At 34.8% G+C, this 26,725-nt stretch overlaps 2 protein-coding genes across 2 annotated transcripts; one reads left to right on the forward strand and one right to left on the reverse strand.

Annotated features, from left to right (window-relative positions):
* Window positions 1-346: 346 nt before the first annotated feature.
* LOC128025852 (interferon-induced, double-stranded RNA-activated protein kinase) lies at window positions 347-4,896 on the forward strand. The gene is made up of 9 exons (XM_052612410.1): window positions 347-1,165; window positions 2,582-2,623; window positions 2,758-2,868; window positions 2,974-3,096; window positions 3,546-3,726; window positions 3,799-3,939; window positions 4,024-4,125; window positions 4,228-4,290; window positions 4,364-4,896. The coding sequence occupies exons 1-9, from the start codon at window positions 708-710 to the stop codon at window positions 4,487-4,489; spliced, it is 1,347 nt and encodes a 448-aa protein (XP_052468370.1). The 5' UTR covers window positions 347-707; the 3' UTR covers window positions 4,490-4,896.
* Window positions 4,897-16,280: 11,384 nt separating this feature from the next.
* On the reverse strand, window positions 16,281-26,529 carry LOC128025856 (G protein-coupled receptor 137Ba). Its single transcript, XM_052612415.1, has 7 exons — window positions 25,658-26,529; window positions 23,723-23,772; window positions 22,432-22,657; window positions 20,393-20,542; window positions 17,747-17,875; window positions 17,024-17,145; window positions 16,281-16,537 (listed from the first exon to the last, which is right to left on the reverse strand). Exons 1-7 carry the CDS (start codon window positions 26,006-26,008, stop codon window positions 16,432-16,434), a joined length of 1,134 nt encoding a protein of 377 aa, XP_052468375.1. The 5' UTR covers window positions 26,009-26,529; the 3' UTR covers window positions 16,281-16,431.
* Between the last annotated feature and the right edge of the window lie 196 nt (window positions 26,530-26,725).

The raw sequence follows: 26,725 nt of genomic DNA on the forward strand, positions 1-26,725 counted from the left end.
TCGTATAATCATCCAGAGATGATGTTCATAAGTCTTTGGTGGGGTAGATGTCATCTTTAGGGTCATCTGAGGTCTTCATGAGAGGCTGGATCCAAGCTGGAGCTGCCTTTATAATCTTACAGTAATTATCACTTATATATTTGTGTCATTTAGCTAGCATACATAAAAAAAATTTTTTATTGTAAATTTCTTAAAATAGACACAGTTGTTTACATTTTAAAATAGTTGATAGTTTTATGCTGAAAACAGCCTCAAAAATAACACAGTCCCTTAAAAAAAACTGAAAAAGAAAAAAAAATCTCGCACATTTCATAAAATTTAGCGTGAACAAGAGACGTTAGAAACGCGGAAGTGACGCATGGAACGGATCGCGTCATTAAGAAACTGGATACATTGTATTCGAATTTTTACTTAAGGCTATGGATGTTTGTTACAATGTATTCTTCTGTAGTCATAATGGTGTGTTGTCTATGTTAAGTTACGTAATAAAAGTTATGACCGTGACGATTCGAAACCTAGAGCTGGGCGTGTTATTATTAACCTACATGTCGTGAAGTTTACCGCTGAGGAAAGCGAGAGTGAATCGAAACAGAAAGCTAAATAAACGACGGTGAACTCTGAGATTTTTGGACTCTAGACCGACTAGAGAAGGTAGAATACAACAATCTGACAGCTTCTGCATTAAAAACATTTCGGACAGAAGCAAAATGTCTGAAGACAGTGAAATAGAGAAACAGATCTGTGACGTCTTGAGGCGAAACGGCAAAAGCAACGCGTTGAAAATTGCGAAAGAAATCAAAGTTGATAAACGCATCGTGAACAAGCATCTGTACAACCTAGAGAGATCAAATCAGGTGTTCAAAACTGACGAACTGCCTCCAGTTTGGGATCTTCTGGAGAAGATGAAAGAGATCAAACAGACACCCAAACCAGAGCAAAAGCCTCAGACGACAAGAGACACAAGTGAGGAGAAACACGTGGAGGATCTGCTGAGAACAGGAGCTTTAAAAGCCAGTCACATCGCCAGAGATCTGCGACAGTCAACACAAACCATCAACAAACAGCTGTACACTATGATGCAGAAGGGAAGAGTCCAGAAATGTAGCATAAGCAACTTGTGGAGTCTGAATGATGAGTGGACCGAGGAAAGTTCCAGCCAAGAGAGGTTTGTGCTGTGTTTATTTTTATTAAAAACACTTACAACTGTGATTTATTACAACTTTGACTCTTTGCATTTGGTGTGGCAGTGTTGGATAATGCATGTGCATCTCAATAAAGTAGAATGCTGTGGAAAATGTATTCATTTATTTCAGTAATTCAACTAAAATTGTGAAACTCGTGTATTTAATAAATTCAATGCACACAGGCTGAAGTAGTTTAAGTCTTTGGCTCTTTTAATTGTGATGATTTTGGCTCACATTTAACAAAAACCCACCATCTCAACAAATTAGAATACTTCATTAGACCAATTTTTTTTTGTAAAAAAAAAACATGTTTGTTTGTGAATTGTTGGCCTTCTGGAAAGCATGTTCATTTACTGTACAATACTTGGTCGGGGCTCCTTTGCTTTAATTACTGTCTCAGTTCGGCGTGGCGTGGAGGTGATCAGTGTGTGGCTCTGCTGAGGTGGTCTGAAGCCCAGGTTTCTTTGACAGTGGCCTTCAGCTCATCTACATTGTTTGGTCTCTTGTTTCTCATCTTCCTCTTGACAATAGCCCATAGATTATCTCAGCATCTGTGAAAATGAAATCAGCATCTTCAGAAAGCTGGTCAGCAGAAGGAAGCATGAAGTGCTCCAATATTTCTTGTTAAACAGGTGCAGTGACTTTGGTTTCCAAAAAACACAATGGACCAGCACCAGCAGATGACATTGCACCCAAATTATCACAGACTGTGGAAACTTAACACTAGACTTCAAGCAACTTGGGCTATGAGCTTCTCCAGCCTTCCTCCAGACTCTAGGACCTTGGTTCCCAAATGAAATACAAAACTTGCTCTCATCTGAAAAGAGGACTTTGGTCCACTGGAAAACAGTCCAGTTCTTCTTCTTCTCAGCCCAGGTAAGATGCCGCTGACGTTGTCTGTGGTTCAGTGAATCTCTTGACACGTCTGTGTGTGGTGGCTCTTGATGTCTTGACCCCATCCTCAGTCCATTCCTTGTGAAGTTCACTCAGATTCTTGAATCACTTGAGCAAGGCACCGAACCCGGGCGCCGCAGCATAAACGGCCGGGTGGGTGTGTGTGTGTTCTGAAATAAATGTTCACTGCTGTGTGTGTGCACTTTGAATGGGTTAAATGCAGAGAATTCTGAGTTTGGGTCACCATACTTGGCTGAATGTCACGTCACTTTTCACTTTTTTTTCCACTTTTTGAATGTGAGCCAAAATCATCACAATTAAAAGAACCAAAGACTTAATCTACTTCAGTCTGTGTGCATTGAATTTACTTAATACACAAGTTTCACAATTTGAGTTGAATTACTGAAATAAATTAACTTTTCCACAACATCCTAATTTATTGAGAAGATGCACCTGTAATTTAAAATGATTTGTATTGATTAGTTCATTTTCTTGTTTATCAGTGATTCATGTCTACAAGTCAGTAAACCAGGCTCACATTCAGAGTAAGTAAACCAAACATGACTTAAGCATCTAACTTTAATTCTTCAAGGAAGAAATGAATGTGATAAAACATAATGAACATACAATTATCTTTTGCTGTATGTTACAATGTTTTACATGAATGCATCATTTATAGGTTATTTGAAATGATCACAGAGCTTGGTGATGGAGGCTATGGCTGCGTTTATAAAGTGAAACATAAAATTGATGGCAAAGTGTATGCTTTGAAGAAGGTCATCTTAACCAGGTAAGTTTATACATTACATTTTGGAAGAACAGATTTCATCATCATGTCACAGAAGAAAGTTTGTTTATTATTATTATTATCATTATTATTATTTTTTTTTTTTAGGAAAGCAGATTCTGAGGTGAAGGCACTGGCCCAACTAGATCACCCAAACATAGTGCGTTACATCACATCTTGGCCTGGTCCTGACATCTGGACATCAAACCAGCAAAGAAACCAAGTGTCCACGTAGGCCTCCGATGCTTTTAATCATTTGAGCACATACAGTGCTTCTCAATAATGAGATTTATGAATTGCATTGATGCATTTACAGAATATATTTGTTTGTATAATCAACAAATTGCAGAAAAAAAACTGAACGGCAATGAAGGGGTTAAACTCTAAACTTAAAAAAATCTAGAGTGCATGGACACACACTTGTGAAATGGTGTGAATGTAACACTGCGGCTATCTAAAATAAATCAATAATTCTGAAATTTATGGCCTAGTCTCTATTTAAATCTGAAATACTGCAAATGTGTATTATACACATTTTCAATGTGAAAGATTTGATCAGAATTATTGCATAAATATTAATTAATACCATAACATTATCTCAAAATACTAAAATATAATACCATCACGATGTTAAAAATTCATCCATGGGTCATTCCTGTTCTTTCTCTCTCTTATTTCAGCACAACATATTTATTTATTCAGATGGAGTTCTGTGAGGGAGGAACACTGACTGATTGGATACAGGGGAGAAATGATCTGAAAAAATATAGAACCACAGCGGAAATCCATAAAATATTTTCTGAAATTATCACTGGAGTGGAATACATCCATGCAAACAATCTCATCCACAGAGACTTAAAGGTATTTCATTTTATTTGCTGTATTATATGAGCATTCAAATAAGCATTTTAGGCATGTGTACTTTCCTTTTAGCCTGATAACATACTGTTTGGTGCTGATGGGAAAGTGAAGATCGGAGACTTTGGGCTGGTGGCGGCTCAGACCGATCAGAATGGTGACCCCATAGAGAGGTCAAAGAGAAAAGGAACACCACCATATATGAGTCCTGAACAGGTGACATGTTTGTATTGATTTTAATTAATTGATACCAATAACATACATTGGTGTATATATATATAATATAATTGTTTACTTTAGGAAAATAAGAAGAATTATGATGAAAAAACAGACATTTTTCCCCTTGGACTCATATGGTTTGAGATGCTCTGGAAAATATCTACTGGTATGGAGAGAGTGAAGGTCAGTAGTATTTCATGAGCGTCCTCAGTAGTGACTGTATTCAGTGTCTTTACAGATATTTGCATTCATTCGTGCACTCTTTCTTTTTTTTTGGCGTTGCAGCTGTGGTCAGATCTGAGAAATCAAAGGTTTCCAGAAGGGTTCGGTGATGAATATTCAGCTGAAGTAAGAAACCTGACTTTACCTTCAGATAAACAATGACTGGACCAGGAATAATGTTTTTCTGCTTCTTTCTCAGAGTACATTCATCATGAAGATGCTGTCATATTCACCAGAGGACAGGCCTCATGCAAAAGATATCAAAAGAGATCTTCAGACGTTTTTCTCTCTGGAACAGGATCTGTTAAACCCGAAAACAGTTTGAGATTATTGTGTATAGAAACTGTCTCAGTCTTTTAACCGAGTCTTTTGGATTTAATGATTTACCACAGATTACCCCTGACAGGCACCAACTTGTGCTTTTAAGATTTTATTCATAATTTAATGATTCAATTGATAATATAAAACCCAAAATGTTAAACATATGGGGATTTTTGTAACGGTTCCATAAAATGAGGATGTATTTACATCTTAGATATACTTGCAACTAAAACATAATGGTTCATAATGTTTACAACATAATGTTGCAACTAAAATGCAGTATTGTATAATAAGAAAACATTTTGCAGTTGCTGGAATCATTGCTGCTCAAATTGACTTTCTGCCATCAGGTATATTTTTTGACAAATATACTGTATATGTGGGGTGGAATAAAAAGAAAGTGAGAGAGAAGATATGTGTCATTAATATCATCAATATGTGTTCTGACGGTGTAAAAAGAGCTTGCATTTCTGTTAATGAGACACATATAGAGTGAAAACAGTATCATAATCCACCACACGTGCACAAGCAAGATCCAGAAACACGGCAATAATCCTTTAGTTTTTTTTTTTTTTTTTGGGTCTCATTGGAACAATTTAAGATGAGATCAATGAAGCCATGAATTTAGCAGAGGTGGTGGTATGCACGTTTAACATTGGTCTGTAGCTCGCCATAAAACTAAAGAAGAACCACAGGTGAACAGGAAAGGGATGAAACACAAAGAGAATTGCAGAACATTGAATATAAAGAATCTACAATTAGCAAATTATTAAACATAAACAAGGATCTGATATAATTATAAAAGCGAATTCATCAAGAAGTGTGGACTCAAATATAGATTTTAGATCTCATCATGTAGCCTACCCCAAAGACGTATAAATATCTAGACGCCTCATTGGCCGCTTTGAGCCGTTGCCGCGATACGTCACCGCGTCCGCCATGTTAGTGAGGTCAAGACTGCCTTAAATCTAATGAAAGTAAACGGGGGAGCTGCGGTTTTTACTGAATAAAAACACGATAACGTTTTCAGATCGATAAACCGATTTCAGAGGTTTGTGATCTACGTGCAGTTAAAAAAATATTAATTGAAAGCTCACATTTGTCTCACTTGTTGATTTCGTTGATTTTTTCGGTTTACATATCTGTTAATTTACTATAACTGTAACATATTCATGTAATGTAATTTGAATGTACATTACATGATATGTAGTTGTTTTATTGCTTTCTCTGTGTTCAATCCCAACATTTCTCTTTCTTTTTGTTTCTCTCTTTCTTGTTTTTCAGGTCAGAACACAGCTCATTCCCTTTGAAATACTGGGATAAAATCTAAATAATGCATCTTTAAACACTAATAATTTACTATCGTTTATAAAATTTAATAAAACAAGTAAATACAAATCATAAAGTAAAACACTTGTAGTCTGCTTTTCATTTTGATTGCACTATAGCCTACAGATGAACTCCACAACAAATAATAACATGTAACTGATGAGGCTATGGATCCAGTGAAAATGAAAATATGCACTGATACAGTGCACAGTAGAAATATAAAAGTGATATTTTATATTAAAAAGTATATGTAGTACAACTTAAAGTAAAGTGAATAATATGAAAAGCGAGTACAATGGTACAATAACATACCGGTATGTGATATAATAGATTTATAATAGCATAAAATTATATGTAAAATATGAATAATACCATAACATAACAAATCAGTTTGGGGTTCGCGAATCATTTGAGTCAGTTTGGGGATCGCGAATCATTTGAGTCAATTTGGGAATTCGGAGCGGCTTTGCAGATCATTTGAATCAGTTCGAGAGTTCGGAGCGGGTTTGCGAATCATTTGAGTTAGTTCGGGAGTTCGGAGCCGGATCGCAAATAATTTGAATCAGTTTGGGAGTTCGTAGCTGGTTCGCGAATCATTTGAGTCAGTTCGGGAGTTCGGAGCCGGATCGCGAATCATTTGAATGAGTTTGGGAGTTCGTAGCTGGTTCGCGAATCATTTGAGTCAGTTGGGGAGATCGGAGCCGGATCGCGAATCATTTGAATGAGTTCGGGAGCTCGGAGCGGGATCGCAAATCATTTGAATCAGTTTGGGAGTTCGTAGCTGGTTCGCGAATCATTTGAGTCAGTTGGGGAGATCGGAGCCGGATCGCGAATCATTTGAATAAGTTCGGGTGTTCAAAGCGGGTTCGCGAACCCTATGGTTCTATATAGAACTCCAATGAACCCTTTTTTCAAGAGTGTTGTCCAGTGTTGGGCTGTAACCAGTTACTGTAACGCAGTTACTTTTGACAGTAACTAATAGCCTACTGTAACACATTACTTTTTAAATAAATGAACTCTGTTACCGTTACCATATGGTGCATTGTCCGTTACTTTTTTTAAAAAATTAACTAATTTTGACTGAAGTGCAGCCTAACCTGTTTGCAGCAACACGAGTTTATTAAAGTGGAAATATGCTCATTATTTCACTTTAGTTGACCATAAAGACAAAAACCTTTTAGGTTTAATGTAATGTAAGCTGTGTCTTTCTGGTTCGAATGTACTATCCTAGCCCACGAATTTCCAATCTGTGTGCTCAGATTTTGTAATCTGTAATCTCGGTTTTTGAATCTGTACCCACAAATTCATAATCTGCAGAAGAGGCGGGAGTTCAAAAGAGGAATCTTTATATTACCAAACTGCAGGGAGAGGAAGAGTAGATATAAGTCATGATCTGCAAGATTAACCACAATCTGAGGCATCGGAGCGTGTTCGCAAAACATTTGATTCAAATCGGGACTCCGAATGAGTTTCATTTTTTTATTTATGTAGCAATGGTCATCTTAATCTCTGTGTAGTGTTCAGGGTATTTCAGGACCCTAAATTAAATTCTAATTTATCTAAATGACATGACACTTAATGACTTTACCAAAACAGAAATTGGGATGTCTGATTGTATATTAGTGTAATAAAATCACTCAGAATATTCATATAGTGCTTTTGTTTAAAATTGTAATATTAAATGTTTTCCAGTAAATGGCAGAAATCTACCTCAAGTACAGCAAATTTTTATATGACCATGTATGAAAGCAAGAAATGTAGATATACTTTAAAGTTAACTACATATTTATTTTGTATAAGCATTTCATATAAACAGGTAATACTGTTTTTTCCAAAATGTAAGATTTAAACAAATTCCATATCAACTGTATAGTAAAAACATTAAAGGAAGTGATGTTACAATTCATGATTGTCTAGATATTGGTGTTTTTAATTTCACCTCTTAAAGCACTTCTTTTATCAATGCAAATATCAGTATTAAACATTCTGGGATTAAAACATCAAAACATTATGCATTTGTAATTGCAGGTTAAATGCATTTATATCTTGCATTAAACAGCGTGTGTAAACATCTGTCGGGGTCTCTAGAGAGCGATGTGTAGAGGATTGAAACTTGAGCCAGAGGTTCTTCACCGCTATGAGGAGACCTTTGACGTTAACGTTCTTCCATCTGGTCTCATCATCCACCCTGATGCTCCACACCTTGGTGCAGATGGCAAAGTGGTGGACCCAAATGAAGAACCTCCCTGTGACCTGGTAGAGGTTAAGTGCCCTGATGTGAAAGAAATCGGAGAGGCATCCCACGTTGAGTTTATTGGGGACCATGCAAAACTGAGAAAGAAACACACAATTGGCATTCCACGGTCAGCTGATGGTTACTGTCTTAGTTAACCTGGTGTGATCTTGTGACAAGTACAAGAGATGACTTCCATGTGGAGAGGGTATGGAGAGATGATGAGCTGATCACAGAGATCACGGCTAAAGTTGTTGAATTCTACTTTGGCATATACATTCATTTTTTGCTAGGAAGAAAATAGGCATAAAAAATTTACCAACAAATGATGTTCCTGTTCTATAGTGAATGTAGTTCTGTAGTGTTCTATTACAAGAAAAAACAGTTACCCCAATAAGTCATGCTTTAATTAATTATATTTTATTGTTATTTATGTTATATTGTTGCAACATACCTATCCCAAACTAGAAAGATATGTCAGGAGGGGTTGTTGATTTCTGATGTGTTCAGAATCTGAAACGATATTGCAGATCATAAGTAAAAGTAAAGAGTTACATTTTTATAAAAAAATTCCTGACTTAAATTTTCCCCCTAAAATCTAAGCATTAAATTCAGTGAGAAAAGCACACTGAGAAGTATGTGAAAGATTATATGTATAATGTTGGTTTTAAAACCCTGGCGAAGAAGGTAACAAAAGCTTAAACTTACTGGAAGATAGCAAAATTGGCTTATCACAAAGCAGACAAGTTACTAGCAGGTGAAGAGAAGCATGGTGTCACTAGCAGGTGTGTAGATGATGCTGATGTCACTAGCAGGTGAGTAGATGATGCTGATGTCACTAGCAGGTGTGTAGATGATGCTGATGTCACTAGCAGGTGTGTAGATGATGCTGATGTCACTAGCAGGTGAGGAGGAGCATGATGTCACTAGCAGGTGTGAAGATGATGCTGATGTCACTAGCAGGTGTGTAGATGATGCTGATGTCACTAGCAGGTGAGTAGATGATGCTGATGTCACTAGCAGGTGTGTAGATGATGCTGATGTCACTAGCAGGTGAGTAGATGATGCTGATGTCACCAGCAGGTGTGTAGATGATGCTGATGTCACTAGCAGGTGTGTAGATGATGCTGATGTCACTAGCAGGTGTGTAGATGATGCTGATGTCACTAGCAGGTGAGTAGATGATGCTGACGTCACTAGCAGGTGTGTAGATGATGCTGATGTCACTAGCAGGTGTGTAGATGATGCTGATGTCACTAGCAGGTGTGTAGATGATGCTGATGTCACTAGCAGGTGTGTAGATGATGCTGATGTCACCAGCAGGTGTGTAGATGATGCTGATGTCACTAGCAGGTGTGTAGATGATGCTGATGTCACTAGCAGGTGTGTAGATGATGCTGATGTCACTAGCAGGTGTGTAGATGATGCTGATGTCACTAGCAGGTGAGTAGATGATGCTGATGTCACTAGCAGGTGTGTAGATGATGCTGATGTCACTAGCAGGTGTGTAGATGATGGTGATGTCACTAGCAGGTGAGTAGATGATGGTGATGTCACTAGCAGGTGAGTAGATGATGCTGATGTCACCAGCAGGTGAGGAGGAGCATGATGTCACTAGCAGGTGTGTAGATGATGCTGATGTCACTAGCAGGTGTATAGATGATGCTGCTGTCACTAGCAGGTGTGTAGATGATGCTGATGTCACTAGCAGGTGTTTTTTCCAGCTCCTTTATTTTTCCCATGCCTCAGCAAGAGCACTTAATTAACATAAAGCAAACAATAATACATGTATTATTTTGTGTTAAACATAAGACTTTAATAAAAACAACTCATTAATTTGGAAAGTTGCTATCACATTTATGCAGTAATATACCAGTTACTTAGAACATCAATTCAAAGTTAAATAACCTAAAACCATTATAAAATAATTTGAATTCTGTTTGTACAACAGATGTTTGTTCAACTGCTCGTATTTCCTACATTGTTGTGGATTTTATTGATAACTTTAAATGTCTTTTTTAATTCTGTGTGACTTAAGGCAGAAAGAGAGCAGTATAAAAGGGTGATGGCAAAAGTATAAAAACACCGCTTCACTAACCTGCTCGACTGTTAGCATAACTGCTACCATGTGCTACATTAAATGTATAACGTTACATCTAACAACACAAATAAAACATATATTATATATATTTTATTTTATTTGATTAATATCTATAGATGCCGATAAGCTTTTAATATAAGTTATTGTTTTAGTTAACACATTACACTCACCTGGGACTGGACAGCTGTTGAAATCGCGCTCCTCGACATGTACTGCTCTGCAACACAAACATCCCGTTTTGACGCGTGATTTAACGTCTCTGCAACTTTTCAACGCAAACCTGGAAGGCACAGCCCACGGTGCGAGATCGACCGTACTCCGGTTGGACACGGATCTCATCCTCCGTGAAGTGCTTAGCACACACTAAAGTACCTTTCCTCACAGTAATTGTCGCCTCCTCCTCTCGCCGTATAGCCAAATTTCAACGCTTCGTCGGTGGGAAAACTATATGAAATGATAAATACGTTTTTTTTTTTTTTTATTAGAACACAAAGGCACACTATACACATCTGAATATTTTGGTCTCCGCCATTTTTCGGTAAGCGAATGAACGCAGCGCTTTCACTGGAAAATAACTTGAGATCTGGGATTCGGAGCGAGTTCGCAAAACATTTGATTCAGATCAGGACTCCGAAGCGCGTTTCGCGAATCGTTTGCTCGGGGCTTCGGAGTTTGCAAAACATTGATTCAGATCGGGACTCCGAAGCGCGTTTCGCGAATCGTTTGTCCAGGGCTTCGGAGTTTGCAAAACATTTGATTCAGATCGGGACTCCGAAGCGCGTTCCGCGAATCATTTGATCGGGGCTTCGGAGTTTGCAAAACATTTGATTCAGATCGGGACTCCGAAGCGAATCATTTGAGATCAGGCCTTTCGAGCGGATTTGCAAAACATTTGATTCTATCATGTACTTGTCTAGATTTTTAACTTTTAATTAAGAGAAAAGAGGTTTAGAGACAGATTTTTGTCAATAGCCTTTTAGTATTCACAGTCCATAGCATCAGTAACTGTATAATTTAGTAAGGGAAAATTAAAACAAAATAGGATGAGTGTCAATTTTTTTTTTTTTTTTTTTTTTTTTTGTAGCAAAGGTCATCTTAACCGCTGTGCAGTGTTCAGGGTATTTCAGGACCCCAAATTAAATTCTAATTCTAATACTGCATCATACAAGTGTTTATTAGAGTTGAATATTTCGATATTCATGTAAGGAAACGAAGCCATAATTTGATAAGTTTACATTTACATTTATTCATTTAGCAGTTGCTTTTATCCAAAGCGACTTACAAATGAGGATAAAAAACCACACAACAAAAACAACAAAAATAGCATCAAAAATTTTATATGCGAGAATAAACAAGATGCATGTAAAATGAAGGCAGATATTGTCTGATATGTTAAGAAATAATCTAAAATAAAAATGCTAAATAATTTTGCCAAAATATTTGACTCAAAAAGTCCAGATGATTCAAGCTGTTCGTGACTGTGAGTGTAACAGCAGCAGCAGAGATTATTAACCGTAAAGAAATCATTTAAAACTCTGATTCCTCGATATAAAAAAATAAATAAAAATGTAGCAAAACATTAGATTCAGATGATATGTAGAACTCTCTGTGATTATCAGTGTCAGACTGTGTGTGTTGTTTTGTCCGGGGCTCGTGGGACAGGGGTCCTACTCTGACTGTGACATCATCATCCTGGGGAGGGACTTTGAGAGGATTCAGATCATCCCAGGAGCCAAACACGGGAACATCCAGGTGGACACACACACACACACACACACACACTAGTCTGTAGTCACACTTACTGCACTTACTCAGAGTGACACATAGCATAGCTTTTAGCCTCATCGTTGCAGTTTGAGGTTTAGGAATTAGTTTTATTATTATTATTTTTTAGCCTTTATGTTTATGTCAGTTTTAATAATTTTAGCATTTCAACTTTTTTGTAAAAAGTTACTACTTTAATTTTAGTACTGTTTTCATTGAATTTATAGTGCTTTTTACTTTACAAATCATTACAAAGCAACTTTACAGAAAATTAAGTTTCTACAATATTTAGTAGTAGCTTACACGATTTATCTATATCATTTTACTTTAGCTTTATTTCAATTATGGAAAACAGTTTTTTGTAGTTTCAGTCTTAGTTAACAACAATGACACATAGTTGGTTGCTTTGGGAATTACTAGTTAGGAATAAAAGTTTAACTGTGTGTGCTTATTTTACATATTTATTTTTTTAAATAAAATGTAAAAATTATATATTTTTTGTAAGAGTTTCTGTCTTCTGCTGAATGCTAAAAAGATGATGCTTTAAACACCAAATGGTTGACGGTACCCATTCACTTCCATAGTATTTCTTCCTGTAGCATAGAAGTCAATGGGTGCTGTCAACATTTGTGAATCAACCAATCAGCTGTCACTCGATTTCAGAGCCGCTAACTAGAATAAGATCACAGCTACTTTTATTTTCAGTATAAATATGGAGTTGAAAACATGAGGCTTGATGAAATAATACTGTGATAAAGATAAAGCATATTTAGAATCATCGAGGCTCCTGCAGACGTATATTTTAGGAAGATTGTCCAGGGTTTATTTTTTACTCTTTTCTTTTACCTGTCACCGTTCGACTCGGACACAAACAGGAGAGATTTTAATTTGATGAAGGTCATGTTGTTCTTCTTCACCGCAGAGAATGATGCTCTTCCTCTTGTTTTCCAGCTCAAATATCTGAACATCCTTAAATCGAGAAGCATTTACTGAAATATAAATGAGTTCATGTTTAAAACAAGAACAAATATCTGTCAGCGGCTAAGAAAAACAATAGTTCTTCCCCAGATTATTGCTGATGTGAGGAAGAAGTGAGGAATCCGCTGTATAGGGATCATGCTCTCTGCCCTTTAACCTCTCAAATCTGAATATATACGCCAATGAATCTAATTTTATATCGAGTATGAAGAGATCTGTAATATACTTGACTGTATGTAATGAGAAAATAAATTACTTAATGCAACATCCATTATTTTTTTTGCTGGGTTTAAAAGTTTTTTTTATGAATGATTATGTCATCTTTTATTATAAACATGAGTGCTGTATTAGCTTTTGTATCAACATTATTAGAAATGTCTGAATGAATCAGAATCAAACGATTAAGTGATTAATGCAGAGATTTTCTTCCTTAGTATTTCTGTCTTGTTTTCTGGTATAAATTAATGCTTTCAAACGATTAATGGCTTTAGAATATGAGCTGGGTCATTCTGTCGATTCATTCAGGGCTGCTCTGGGTTTAGTACAAACACAACACTAGTCTAGGGAGGTATAGTCTTGTCTCCGAGAACAGCTTTCCTCAGCTTTCCTTAAGGCTGTCCTTGTCCTGTTTGCAAATGACTAAAAGGGAAGAAAAAAGAATACATAGAATAAGTTCACAGTTTTATGAAAAGCAATGAAATCCTTATAAATCAAGTGATGATAAACTTAATCGCTAACACTTTTGAATAAATGTCCATTAGTTAATATTAGTTAACTACTTTAGTTAACATGATCTAAGCAAGAACAATCCTTCTACAGCATTTATTAATCTTAGTTGATGTTCATTTCAACATTTACTAATGCATTATTTAAATCAAAAGTTGTGCTAACAATGAAAAACTGTATTTTCATTGACTAACATGAACAAAGATGAATAAATACAGTAAATAATGTAATGTTCATTGTTTGTTTTTTATTGGTTAATGAATTAACTAACATTAACTAAAGGACTAGTATTCTAAAGTGTTACCACTTAATCTTTGTAAATAAGTAACGGTAGTGAAATTAAAAAGAGAAGATTTAGCTCCATCATTAATCTAGACAGTCAAAGGGCTCACTCTGTATATTGTGCTCATAACACCATTTAGTTTATTATATAAATGGCAATATAAGTTAAAACGTAATAAGAATTCATTTAAACTTTGAATTATTATAAAGTCTCAGCTTTCTCTGCTAACTACGTTAGCGATATCGCTAGCTATTTATTAATAGTCTGACACTGTCAACATAATGTTAAAAATGACCGAAAAACATCGAGAAAGAACAGCTGAGTCTTACCTGTGAAAGATAACACCCGAGATCTGTTTTTATTATCGTGTGACGGTTTGTAAGTGTCCAATCTGTCGATGAGTCTGGTATGTTTTCTTCTGTCCAGATGTGAGAGTTATGAGAGTTGCCCGATCCAATATGGCGGCGACGTTGACGTGCGGCCGGTCGAGCGGCCAATGAGGCGTCTAGGTATTTATATGTCTATGGCCTACACTTAGACTGAAATCACTTCACACTTCAGCACAGGTGGTGGCGCAATGCACCTACAACGTTATTATGCGACGCGCCAGTATTTCACACAGAAGAAGAAGAATCACAGGTGAGCTATCATTCCAGCCGCGCAAGTTTGGGATGCAGTTTGTCAAATCGTTGAATTATGTAGTAACTAGTGACGCAAAGTCAGGTTCATTTCCGCGAACCGGTTCTTTTAAGACAGCTCGGCTTATTGAACTGGTTAAAAAATCCGATTAATCGGTTCCTGACATCAATAAGTATAAAAACTGGTCTCAACACATTTTTTTTTCCTAACAACTCAGTGCAATGTTGTTTCAATGAAATTTTCAAATAGCCTAGGTCAATTGTGTCAACACATATTAAAGCATTCAAAAAATAAAGCAAATCGCTGGTTAAAGGGATAGTTCAAATCAGTGTCCTGGAACTACTGTATTATATTTGAGTTTATGTATGTAGCTTTCATTCAATGCCAACTGTGATTGCACACATGACTATGAGCCCTAAAGCTTTGTTGTACATCTGAATGAACGGAGGCATTAGACTCAAGGACAACACTCTTTTATGAGCTAATGCTAATGCTATGTGTGTCTAAACTTCCCATTCACTTGCTCTGCAGTGAATGGGTGCCGTCAGAATGAGACTCATTGAGAAAATGATATGCCGGAAACATAGTTTTGAAGTTAAAAACATCTTAATGCTGGATTTGTTTCATCTTTTGTCTTCTCCAGATGTTAACTGATGGACTGGAGTGCTGTGGATTATTGTGACATTTTTATCTGCTCTCATTTTGACGGCACCCATTCACTGCAGAGCATCCATTGATGAGACACTGATGCAATGATAAAAAGTCTGTGTCAATCTGCAATAGGTTTCATTCAATCTCTAGACAAGTGATCTCAATGTCTGTAATCTAGAGAATTTAACTTTTATTAATGTAGAAAACAAAGTTTTACAAAGTGCAAAAGCTACAAACCGTACAATCAAACACTAAAAATGCATTGATAAAAACAATGGTCAACAAACCAAACCCCTTTATTCATCTCTCAACATTTAAAAATATATACTTTTTATTGTGTTTTCATCTAAATGTTCAATAGGAGAGTGTCAACAATTTTTTCACAGTTCAGGCCAAGTGAATATGAAGTTATTTCCTTCATCAATCTTTTTTAAACAGGTTTGTGTCCCGAATCTGAACAGAACTGGAATGAAGATAATGATTTTGTTTATGGAGCAGCGATACAAAAATGGCAATAAAATCTACATTTCACAAAGTGGAAAGTTATCATACTTATCTAGTATACTCAATATATTAATTCATAATATATATTCTTCTGTATATAACTGACAGTGCAAACTCAGAAAAATAGCTTGTATAGAGTAATTCATCTGAAATAGGAACTACTGGCCTAAAAGTTGAAAGAACTGAACGCTACAATGAACAGCCACATTTTCAGTAGCACTGATTCTGGAAATATTTTTCCCATTCATTTTCTCCACAGGTTTTTCAATTCCAAGAAATGTGAATTAATTTTATTTAATGAGTCATTGCAAATAATTTGAATAAGTTGTACAGTCATTGATTTTAAGTGCTGAATTTGTAGATTTATATTTAAATAAAAAATATTTAAATGCAAAATATAAATATTTACTACAAACACACAAAAAATATTTAAATATACAAGTACTACTATGTAGAACGTAGGGAGGTCGACTCGATCAAATAATTCGCAATGCATCATGGGAGTGAGCGAAACTTATCTGATTGATCTCTGAGTAGTGCATTTGAAATCACATTTATACAAAGAAACTTTTGCACATTAGTTTCTTTTTGGAGAAAATGATTGGTAATTTTGCTTCCAAAGCCGTACTGTTGTACTAAATACCGTAATAAATAGCAGTAAAGGCATCAGTGGTATGAAATATTACCCATCAGTGATAGGAAATGTGCAAAATAATACCACTCCCCATTGGGAATGTTCTAGTGGGGATACAACTCCTCTGGTGCTAGATGGGACTCTTCTCCTTCAGCGTTTGCGTTGAAACTGTTGCTTCGACAACCCCAATCATAACTGTCCGGTGTAAGACTGTGAAGCAAAGCAATATTTCATTAATTAACCCTTTATGATCAGATTAATACATTCAATGCATGGCGTTTTAGAGCAGTGCTTTCCTTTGAAAATTTAAAGCTGAAGTATGTCATTTCTGATTACTTTTTTTTAATACAGATTAGTTGTAGACAATAAAACCAAGAATATGCAAACAGGAAAGTAAATAAAGCAAGTTCTGAATGCTATTTGATACATCTAAACTACATAATCAAATAAATCTAAGATGCTTCAGTCCAGTAAGTGTTCATCTTAAAATATCAAAGTTATTCTTACGTTTACTTAAGATAATAAAAAGCAGTAAAGATTTGACAGCAAAAAGACACGTGAAGCTCGAGCTGAAGGTGGACGTTTGTACAATGACTAAAAGATGTTTTACTTGATTAAATATATAAACCATCAATCAGATGGCATGTAGTAGATTATTAAATATGGTGATTAATTTGAGACCGAGCGCTGTCATACCTGGCTTGAATGTTTTGTGGGATGATACTCCACGCGAGGTCATCATCGCTGTCGTAACGCCGCGGGTTGTCAAAGAAATAAGCTCTTGATGAGAACATGTGGCCGGGGATCACTGACACACTCTACAAGCCAAAGAGAGAGTCTTCAGCATTATATTGTATATCACTGTATATATGTACACTACCGTTCAAAAGTTTGGTGCAGGTAGGATTTTTTCGAGTCTCTTGTGCTCATCAGGGCTGGATTTATTTTCTTTAAAAGCACAGTAATTTTTAGAAACATTACAATTCAAAACAGCTGTTTTCTATGTGAATCTGTGTTAAAGTGTAATTTATTCCTGTGATGCACAGCTGTATTTTCAGCATCATTCCTCCAGTCTTCAGTGTCACATGATCTTCAGAAATCATTCTAATGATTCAAGAAACATTTCTGATTATCATCGATGTTAAAAACAGTTGTGGTGCACAATATTTTTGTGGAGACTGTGATACATTTAAATTTTCAGGATTCTATGATGAATAGAACTATGATGAATGTGCATTTATTTGAAATAGAAATCTTTTTTATAACATTATAAATCTCTTTATTGTCACTTTATAATGCATCCTTGCTCACACTTTTTATTTTTTTTAATTTTTTTATTAACCCCAAACTTTTGAATGGCAATTTAAGTATTGTATGTTAAGAACTGGAAATTTAATTGAAAGATGATAAATCTCATACTCGATCCTGAGCCGGCTTTCGGACTCTGAAAATGAAGACCACTAGTGAAGTGGGCAGCAGCTCCCAAACAAACAGGATCACCCCAAAAACCACATATCCAGCGTCGCCCAACATCGACTTCAGATCTGCCTGCAACATTAAAAAAAATCATCAAAATAGCCAAATTCATCAAGACACACTTTAGTAAGAAAACAAAAACCAAAAAAAATCCCCAACTTAATTTTCTTCGTCCATAATAAAGCTAAAAAAAGAAAAACATGATTAATAATGAAAGCCAAAATATTAAATACCATGAATGCATATATACAAGTAGGTCAAAATGACACTGGAAATATTAAAATCAAATCAATGACTGTACAACTTATTCAAATTATTTGCACGACTCTGGGAAGAGTAATGCATTGCCTCATTAAATAAAATTAATTAACATTTCTTGGAATTGAAATACCTGTGGAGAAAATGAATGGGAAAAAAATATTTCCAGAATCCTTTGAGTCAGTTCAGGACCTCGGAGCGGGATCACAAATCATTTGAGTCAGTTCGGGAGTAGCGAATCATTTGAGTCAGTTTGGGGTTTGCGAATCAATTGAGTAAATTTGGGGATCGCGAATAATTTGAGTCTGTTTGAGAGTTCGGAGCGGCTTCGCAGATCATTTGAATCAGTTCGAGAGTTTGGAGCGGGTTCGCGAATCATTTGAGTCGGTTGGCGAATCATTTGGATCAGTTCGAGAGTTCGGAGCGGGATCGCGAATCATTTGGATCAGTTCGGGAGTTCATAGCGGGTTCGCGAATCATTTGAACCAGATCGGGAGTTCAAAGCGGGTTCGCGAATCATTTGAGTAAGTTTTGGGAGTTCGGATCGTGAATCATTTGAGTAATTTCGGGAGTTCGGAACTGGTTCGAGAAATCATTTGAGTCAGTTTGGGGTTCGCGAATCATAGCTGTATATGGATAGGCATATTTAACTAATTTAGTAGCTAGTTCTAATTACGTTTTCCTTGCATGTTTAGGTGTTTATGTGAACTCGTATTTTTTGACCCAAAAATAAAACATCCTTATTGACCGACCACCCCCCTGTATCTGCATGAAATGGTTTGGTCTGCCTTAGCGCACTCATCACTGAAGGTGTTTACTTAGTTTTCGTTAACTAGAAGAGACTGGAGTAGCCTATAATGTTATTTGAGGACTATTAGACATTCAAAGTGCATCCCATAGGGCTATTGTCTTTCAAAATGTGCGTCCCTGTCATTGGATTGCGATAGGGCGGTCAACAAATATTCTAAATTCGAATATATATATTCGAATAGTTTTAAAACAACGAATTTCGATGGTGATAATTAATATTCGAATAAAAAAAAAAAAAGTGGAAAAAAATGTCCGCGGTAGTAGGCCTAGAGCCATAGCTGTCAAAAATGAAAATTTTCATAATTTATTCAAGATTTTCCAAATGTATTCCTTGATTTGATTGATTGATTTGGTCTAAATAGAGAAGAATTAATGATTATTTACATTTGAAAACTACATATAAATTAGCTACCAACTTTGTTAATCACTTAGCATCAAGTGCCTTTCACCCTGTTACATCTTGATGAACCACTGAAACGATTTTGGAAAAATTATTTTTTGGTAACATAGTGTTGCTTTAAGGACATTTTTAATGATGGCTTTTAATCTTGCATCAAATAGTGAACTGCATACTGTATGGAGACTTGCATTTACATACTCTGTACTTATATGTGACTATCAGATTGTAGCCATATTTCTGCTAGATTTTTTTTTTATTTATTCCCTGGCCCAATTTAAATACACTCTCTCAAATCTTTCTCAAATGCCAGGCAGATGACAAGCTCAACCGCTCAACAGCTAGATGGTTATCTGTCTGAAGTCTCCATCCCCAGAAGTGATAACCCTCTTGCCTATGGAGAAATAATGCACTTTCTTGTAGTAGTCCTATAGAGAAAAAAAATGCACTTGACCTTAATGCACTTTGTTTTTATGAGAGGACATTTAATTTTAAAACCTTTCTGGAGGCCAGTAGGCCTGTACATAATTATTTAATGTAGGCTACATAAGTAGGGTAAAGATAACATTTTAGTTAGAATTTTATTTTATACTGTCCATTGTTGCAATGTGTTAAATAAATTAGTAAAGTTAGTACAGTCATAGCCATAAATGCAGTGGTACTAATAATTGGCATAATTTCTTTCTGTGTTTCGGTTTTCGGCCTTGGTTTCCTCTTTTTCGGATTTCGGTTTCGGCCAAGAATTTTCATTTCGGTGCATCCCTACTTAATATCTTCAAGGAACATGATCTTTACTTAATATCCTAATGATTTTTGGCATGAAAGAAAAATAATTAATTTTGACCCAGTGTATTTTTGGCTATTGCTACAAATATTCCTCAGAGACTTAAGACTGCTTTTGTGCTCCAGGGTCACAAATCGAGCACAAAATGTTGATCTCAGTGTGGCTCCAGCAGTAAACACTTAAATTGCACACATCTTCAGAGGTCAAAAAACAAATTTGGGTCACTTTGCATATAGATGACACCTGTTTTATTTTCAAGAAGAATGTCTGACGAGCTAATAATGTTTGAAACCACAAATGCATCATGTTCACTTTATCAAAACAACTGTGTTGAACATACTTGGTCTGATACGTTGTACCAGTCGTAGTCAAATGAGTGGATGCTCTTGACTTTTGCCAGTGCCAGCACCACGAGGTTATAACACGCACGGGATGAGTACAGCAGGATCACCGTCGCTCCGATCAGAGTCACCTGACACACGGATGTTCCCTGGACAGAAAACATGAGACGTTCAGTTCAGAATCAGTTCTGATCATTCAAGTATTTTTACTGTGGAAGAAACATACTGTTTTTGAGCAGTGATTCACATTGACTTTATGATCTATTCCTCTCTGTGAGTGTTTAAACTGTTAACTAAAACTCAGTTTAACATGAAATAATCTTGTTTTACTTGAGAATGTAAAAAAAATTTGACATGAACTATATAAATTGGATATTGTGTATAACTGGTTTTATATTTCACAACTTTGCAATTGCAATTGCATTTGTTTTAGTTTAGTAATTTTATCTTATTTCGTTTTAGTATTTAATCACAAATTAAATAAAAATTAGCATTATTTTAGCATTACTGTATGTATGTATATATATATATATATAATATTTTATTGTTTATATCATTATTGTTTATATATATATAAAAAGCGATGTCCAACTTTGGAAACTATAAATTTCTCTTTAAATATGAAGAGGTCAAACAACATACTTTAAGTTTTACGTTTTCTATAATAAAGCCATGATTAATTATAAGAACCCAAAAAGGATTTGTATTTGTGTATTTCATTTTCTACTTAATTAGATTTTGTTTTATTAAAGTCTACGCCTACCCAAACCTAAACCTACCCTACCCTACCCCTGCAAAAATAGTAATTAATGTACAGTGTGAGGAAAATGATGCTTTATTGATGTGCGCATGCCCAGTATCTTTTGCTAAATGATTCACAATACGCGATCCGATTGGAGCTCGCCGAAACATTGAATCATTTTGCGTTTCAAAAAGCTCAGTTTCACCCTTTACTACGTACTTTTTAAAATCATTACAAGCGATGTCGCAATTCGAAAATCAAAGGCACTTTTGAACTGATTTTGTGAATCTGAAAGTGAATCGCTTGAACTAAACGATCGAAGTCGCGAGATTGAATCAATCGGAGCGGTTCCAGCGGAAATGACTCACTCAATTGAATCGGTTCTGTCGCTCTGCTTTTGATGTCTTCAGTCATGTTTACACTTCTACTGACTTAACTCGCTAGTTTTTTGACATACACTGAAATAAGACAAAAAGTATGATGTTTACACAAAAATATCCATGTTTCCATTCCAAAGAAAACATCCAACACACATCTAGAACATATTCAGGTGAGGAGATGGAAATAGTGTGCGTTATCATCGAGTTTAAAGCTTATTTGACTGTTTGAAATGTTCATTGGAAGTTGTCTTTTTTTTTATTTTATTTTTTTATTTTTTTTATCAAGTTAAACGAAATGTAAATGGCAAATGTTATCTAGGCATACATTTAAGTTTGTTTAATTTTAAGTAACGAAAATAATAATTTATTTATTTATCATTTTAGTTTACTGTAATGACCCTGGTGGGTAGCTTATATATATATATATATATATATATATATATATATATATATATATATATATATATATATATATATATATATATATATATATATTATTCACTTTCTGTTAATGTTTATTTAATATCAAGTAACAATTTTTTAATGTTTATGTTTTTAGTTTTAGTTAGCAATAATAACCCTGATATGCATAGCATCAAAAAGTGTTTAAGCAAAGTTAGGAAAGTGTCCAGCGGTCCAGTTCAGCCTCTTTAGATGGACACACAGTGGACCTGGGAAGACTGGCACATTGCTAAAAGACAACAAGCTTTCAAAGACTGAAAAAGATAATGTATATGTAAAAATCTCTGTAAATGTTTTTCCAGGCTCCCTTTCCTTTCCTTCTGGTAAACTCATAAAAATGCTTTGTCCTGATGAGATTTCAGGGTTCAAAGACTTGTGAACAAACAACCAAAACACACACACACACACACCTGTCTTGTCTTCTGTGCATACTGTAGTATATTCCTGTCTTTACCTTGGACTCCAGGTAGATGTTGGCCAGAGACATCTTGGCGATCTTATAGAGACACAGTGCGAGTGAGACGGCGCAGAGGACGAACAGCGTGTCGTTGATGGCCACACGCACCAACACTACAGTCTCTGTGTCGGCCTTGGTCTGCATCTTCACCAGCAGAGCACAGGTCAGGTTCACCAGCAGGAAGAGGAAGCTGATGCACAGGAAGAGCAGGTACAGCGGCAGCCTGACGTGTGCACAATACATCAAACACTGAATCAGGTACACCACATGCATATATGCAGAACCTAATAAAATAACATGTCCGATACTTGAAACAAAATAAACATTAATTGTAATAAAATATTACAAAAAAAAAAAAATAATAATAAATAACTTTTTATTTGAGGTACTTGCCAAAGGAAGATATATTATATTTATAAAACTATTTAAAATGACAATTGAATTAAATAACAATGATAAAATTCTACTTAAAACAGCAAATATAAATGTAACAACTAATTTAAAATATTACTAAAATATAATCATACCTTGATACTAATTATTAAAAATAAATATTCTTCTTGTTTATATATAAAAAATAAAAAAGTTTATTTAAAATGACAAAAACTGAATTAAATAATAAATATAAAAACTGGAAATATATAAAATATGAATAAAATATAATATCTTAAAACTAATTATTAAAAAAGATATTATTCTGCTTTATCTATAAAAATGTATACAGTATAATTAAAACTATTTAAAATGACAATAACTGAATTAAATAATGATACAATTCTAATTAAAGCAGAAAATATAAAATAACATATTTATAATATTAATAAAAATATAATATCTTGATGCTAATTATTGAAAAAAAATATTCAGCTTTTTTCTATAAAACAATTATAAAGTATATTAAACATTATTATGTTTAAAAATAACATAATATTAAATTATAGTTTTTTTTTTAATTGTTAACCTTTTATTCTAACCTGACAGCAGCCAATCAGACATATTTTTTCATTTTGATTATAGTAAAAACAAAAACTAGATTTTTTTGTCAGATACCATATAATAATAACAATACCTCAAGGTCGCATTACAGATGTAATACATAATATAATTTACAATCATAATACATAATACAAATACATCAGCAAAAGAAACCAAAACAGCATTAATAAGTGAGTTATGAATATCTGGAGAGATTTTGGGGTAGATTATTCCAAAGCTCTGAGAAGAAATATTACTTTTAAAATGATGAAACTTTAAAATATGTATTTTTAGGAGTATAGAAGTTATGCACCTGTACTTCTGAAGTTCTGGTGAATATTTAGACTTCGCCTTGAAAATGACCTGTACCAGAAAACAAGGCATAAGTTAGTATAAATATTGCAAGCATAAAGCATTTAAACTCATGAATTATTAAACCAAGAATGACACATGTATGATCATAAAAGTCACCAGTTCCCTCGTCGAAACATTTGGATCAAAGCAGAAACCAGATTGTAAAACTTTAAGTGCAGTCTCCATCATAAACACTGACAGATCAGCAGTACATAAGATCTGATTCTATACTGTAAAAGGTTACCTTACAGAGCTTTTCAACATGATCTAGCCTTTAAAAATGACATTAGCATGAAAGAAAGATTATACTTATTTTTGACTATTTTTGAAAATCTTTTGAAAGTTTTATTACTTTAGTACTGTACACTAAATGACAAAAGTAACCCATGTGTGCTTGTTGAACATTTGAAATAACATGCATCGTCATATAAATCAGTTGTTTATTGTAGGTGGTGTATTAGTGGTGATTTACTGTAAATACTTCACAGTTTGTCCTCTAGTGTTTTTTATAGAGTAGTGTAAACGCTTCAGACCGCAGCCAATGATTTCACTTCCCTTTTTCTCTCACACTGAACTCCTACACCAATGATTCATTTACATACGCAGCTTTGATCATAACAAAAACAGGAAGAGTTTAAATTCTGCTTTTGGAAGAATATGCATTGTGAGAGTATACAGTACACATAATATTGAACTGATATAAGCACTAGCGTGAGTGGGAATCAATAATGACCCAAGCTGTTGTTCCTTGCATTCGATGTCATATTATTATTATCTATGCTGCGATAATCATGCATGCATTTTTGCAATCATGCATTTTATATTTTATCCATCAGATATTGATTGGGTGGTGAAAAGTTTTTCTGTATTTTAATAGGTGGCCAGAATTATTATAGTTAACTAAAACTAAAACCCTTAAAAAAACATCTCCAGGAACACATGATAGGTAAAAATTGATAGCTTGAATGCACTGTAAGTCGCTTTGGATAAAAGCGTCTGCTAAATGCATTAATTTAATCTTTATCATATGAAATAAAATATACATGAACTAATATATATATATATATATATATATATATATATATATATATATATATATATATATATATATATATATATATATATATAAATAATAATAACAAATCGTGGTAAAAATCGTGACAAAATGAAAACAAAAAATAAAAATTGTAAAATAAAATATAATGTAAAATATTAATAAAAACTATAATTGTATACCAATAATAAATTTTTTAAAAATGTAATAAATCTGAATTATTTTCTTATTTTAATAATTATACTTTGATAATTAAAGTTTAAATAATTATTATTAAACTTTAACTAAAATTAAAAGAAAGAAAAAAAACAGAAAAACTCATTTAAAATATTAACAAAATATGCGTTACTATACATGGTTTAATTTGGAAAATTAACAAAAACTACAATGGTTTACCAATTATACTAAAATAACAAAATTACAAAAAAATAAACAAAATTAAAACAAAAAACAGAAAAATAAAATCTAACTCAAAATACAAAAAAACTAAATGGCATCTCAATAATAGTAAAATAACAAAGATTACTAAAACTGTTACTAAAATGAAAATAAAAACAGAACAATTAAAAATAAAATCTATAATAGTAGAGCAGTTGCTGGATAAATCAGACGGACTGATGTCAGCTGAAAAGCAAAGTTATTTCAGTGTCCAAATAAGTTTCAGTGAAAGATAATTTTACCTTAAAATTAATGCAGTTATGCTTTATGAATCCTGCCTAACAAACCCAGGAACAGAGTTGTTTCAAGTATTAAAAATGTTGTTTCCTTATCTAAAGACAATAGACACATAAACGCACATGTGACTGTAGTCTTAAAAGCAGACTTTACTGTCGAACTCACCTGTGCGAAGTACAGATTCATGAGGCTGAGGGTGAAGAACTGCAGGCAGACGGGGAAACAGTAGAGCAGCCAGAAAGACAAGGGTCCGAGTGTGTTTGCGGTCACGCAGTCTCTGAAATAAAAGGAGAAGAGCAGCGCTCGCAGAGCCGCCCACAGCAGACACAAGAACAGAAACACCGTCTGGTAGCTGAAGCGCTTGTGTCTGTATCTCAGCACCAGCCACAGCTGCACGTACACGAACACAAACAGCAGCGAGTAGAAGATGGTGTAGGCCACCGTCAGCCCCAGCTTGACGAAGGGAGGCACGGCCGGGCTGAAAGTCGGAGGAGGAGGGAGAGAGTCGCTGTCCATGACTCTGGAGAAGGAGGTCTAGACGGGGTCTGTCCTCCTCCAGCGGCTTCTTCTGCTGCTCCTTCACGTGTTCAATCCACCACAGCAGGAGAAAACCAGCGACTGAGAGCAGCCCAGGGTTTAGGGCAAGGAAACGAGGGAGAAAGAGGAAAAGAAAGCCAGCAGCACTTCCTCCTGCGGTGCGAGACTGAGCTGCATTCAGCTGCAGGAAGAGGATTGTGCAGCGGGCAGTGAAAGCTGGGGGGGGGGGGGGCGGACCCTCTGACGCAGTGTTGACCTTTAACCCTGCGCTCAGGCTTCCCACGGGATGCTTGTGCTGATTTTCTGCAGCTATGGCTCTTTACAGGTTTGTGTGAAGATTTAATACGTATGAAACACAGGTTACATATTTATGCAAGCAACTTTATACTGTACACGTCAGGGACCATTTTAATGTCTTCCCCCCAAATCTGAATTTTTTGGAATTAGTGTATCTTTTTTTTTTTTGCATTTTTATTTACATTTTTTATTTTGCATTTTTATTTTCATTTGCATTTTATGTACATCTTTAATGATTGGAATTAGTAGACATCTTTATTTCATTTTAATGTTCATTCATTCGTTTGTTTGCATTTTTCTTCAGTTGGAACTAAATCTAAACTATTAAAAAAGTTATTAAATATTGCATAAATCATTTTACTAAAATATAGAATTAATAATATTTTTTATTTTATTTTA

This window comes from Carassius gibelio, chromosome A13 (assembly GCF_023724105.1).
Source record: "Carassius gibelio isolate Cgi1373 ecotype wild population from Czech Republic chromosome A13, carGib1.2-hapl.c, whole genome shotgun sequence".
Taxonomy (NCBI): Eukaryota; Metazoa; Chordata; class Actinopteri; order Cypriniformes; family Cyprinidae; genus Carassius; species Carassius gibelio.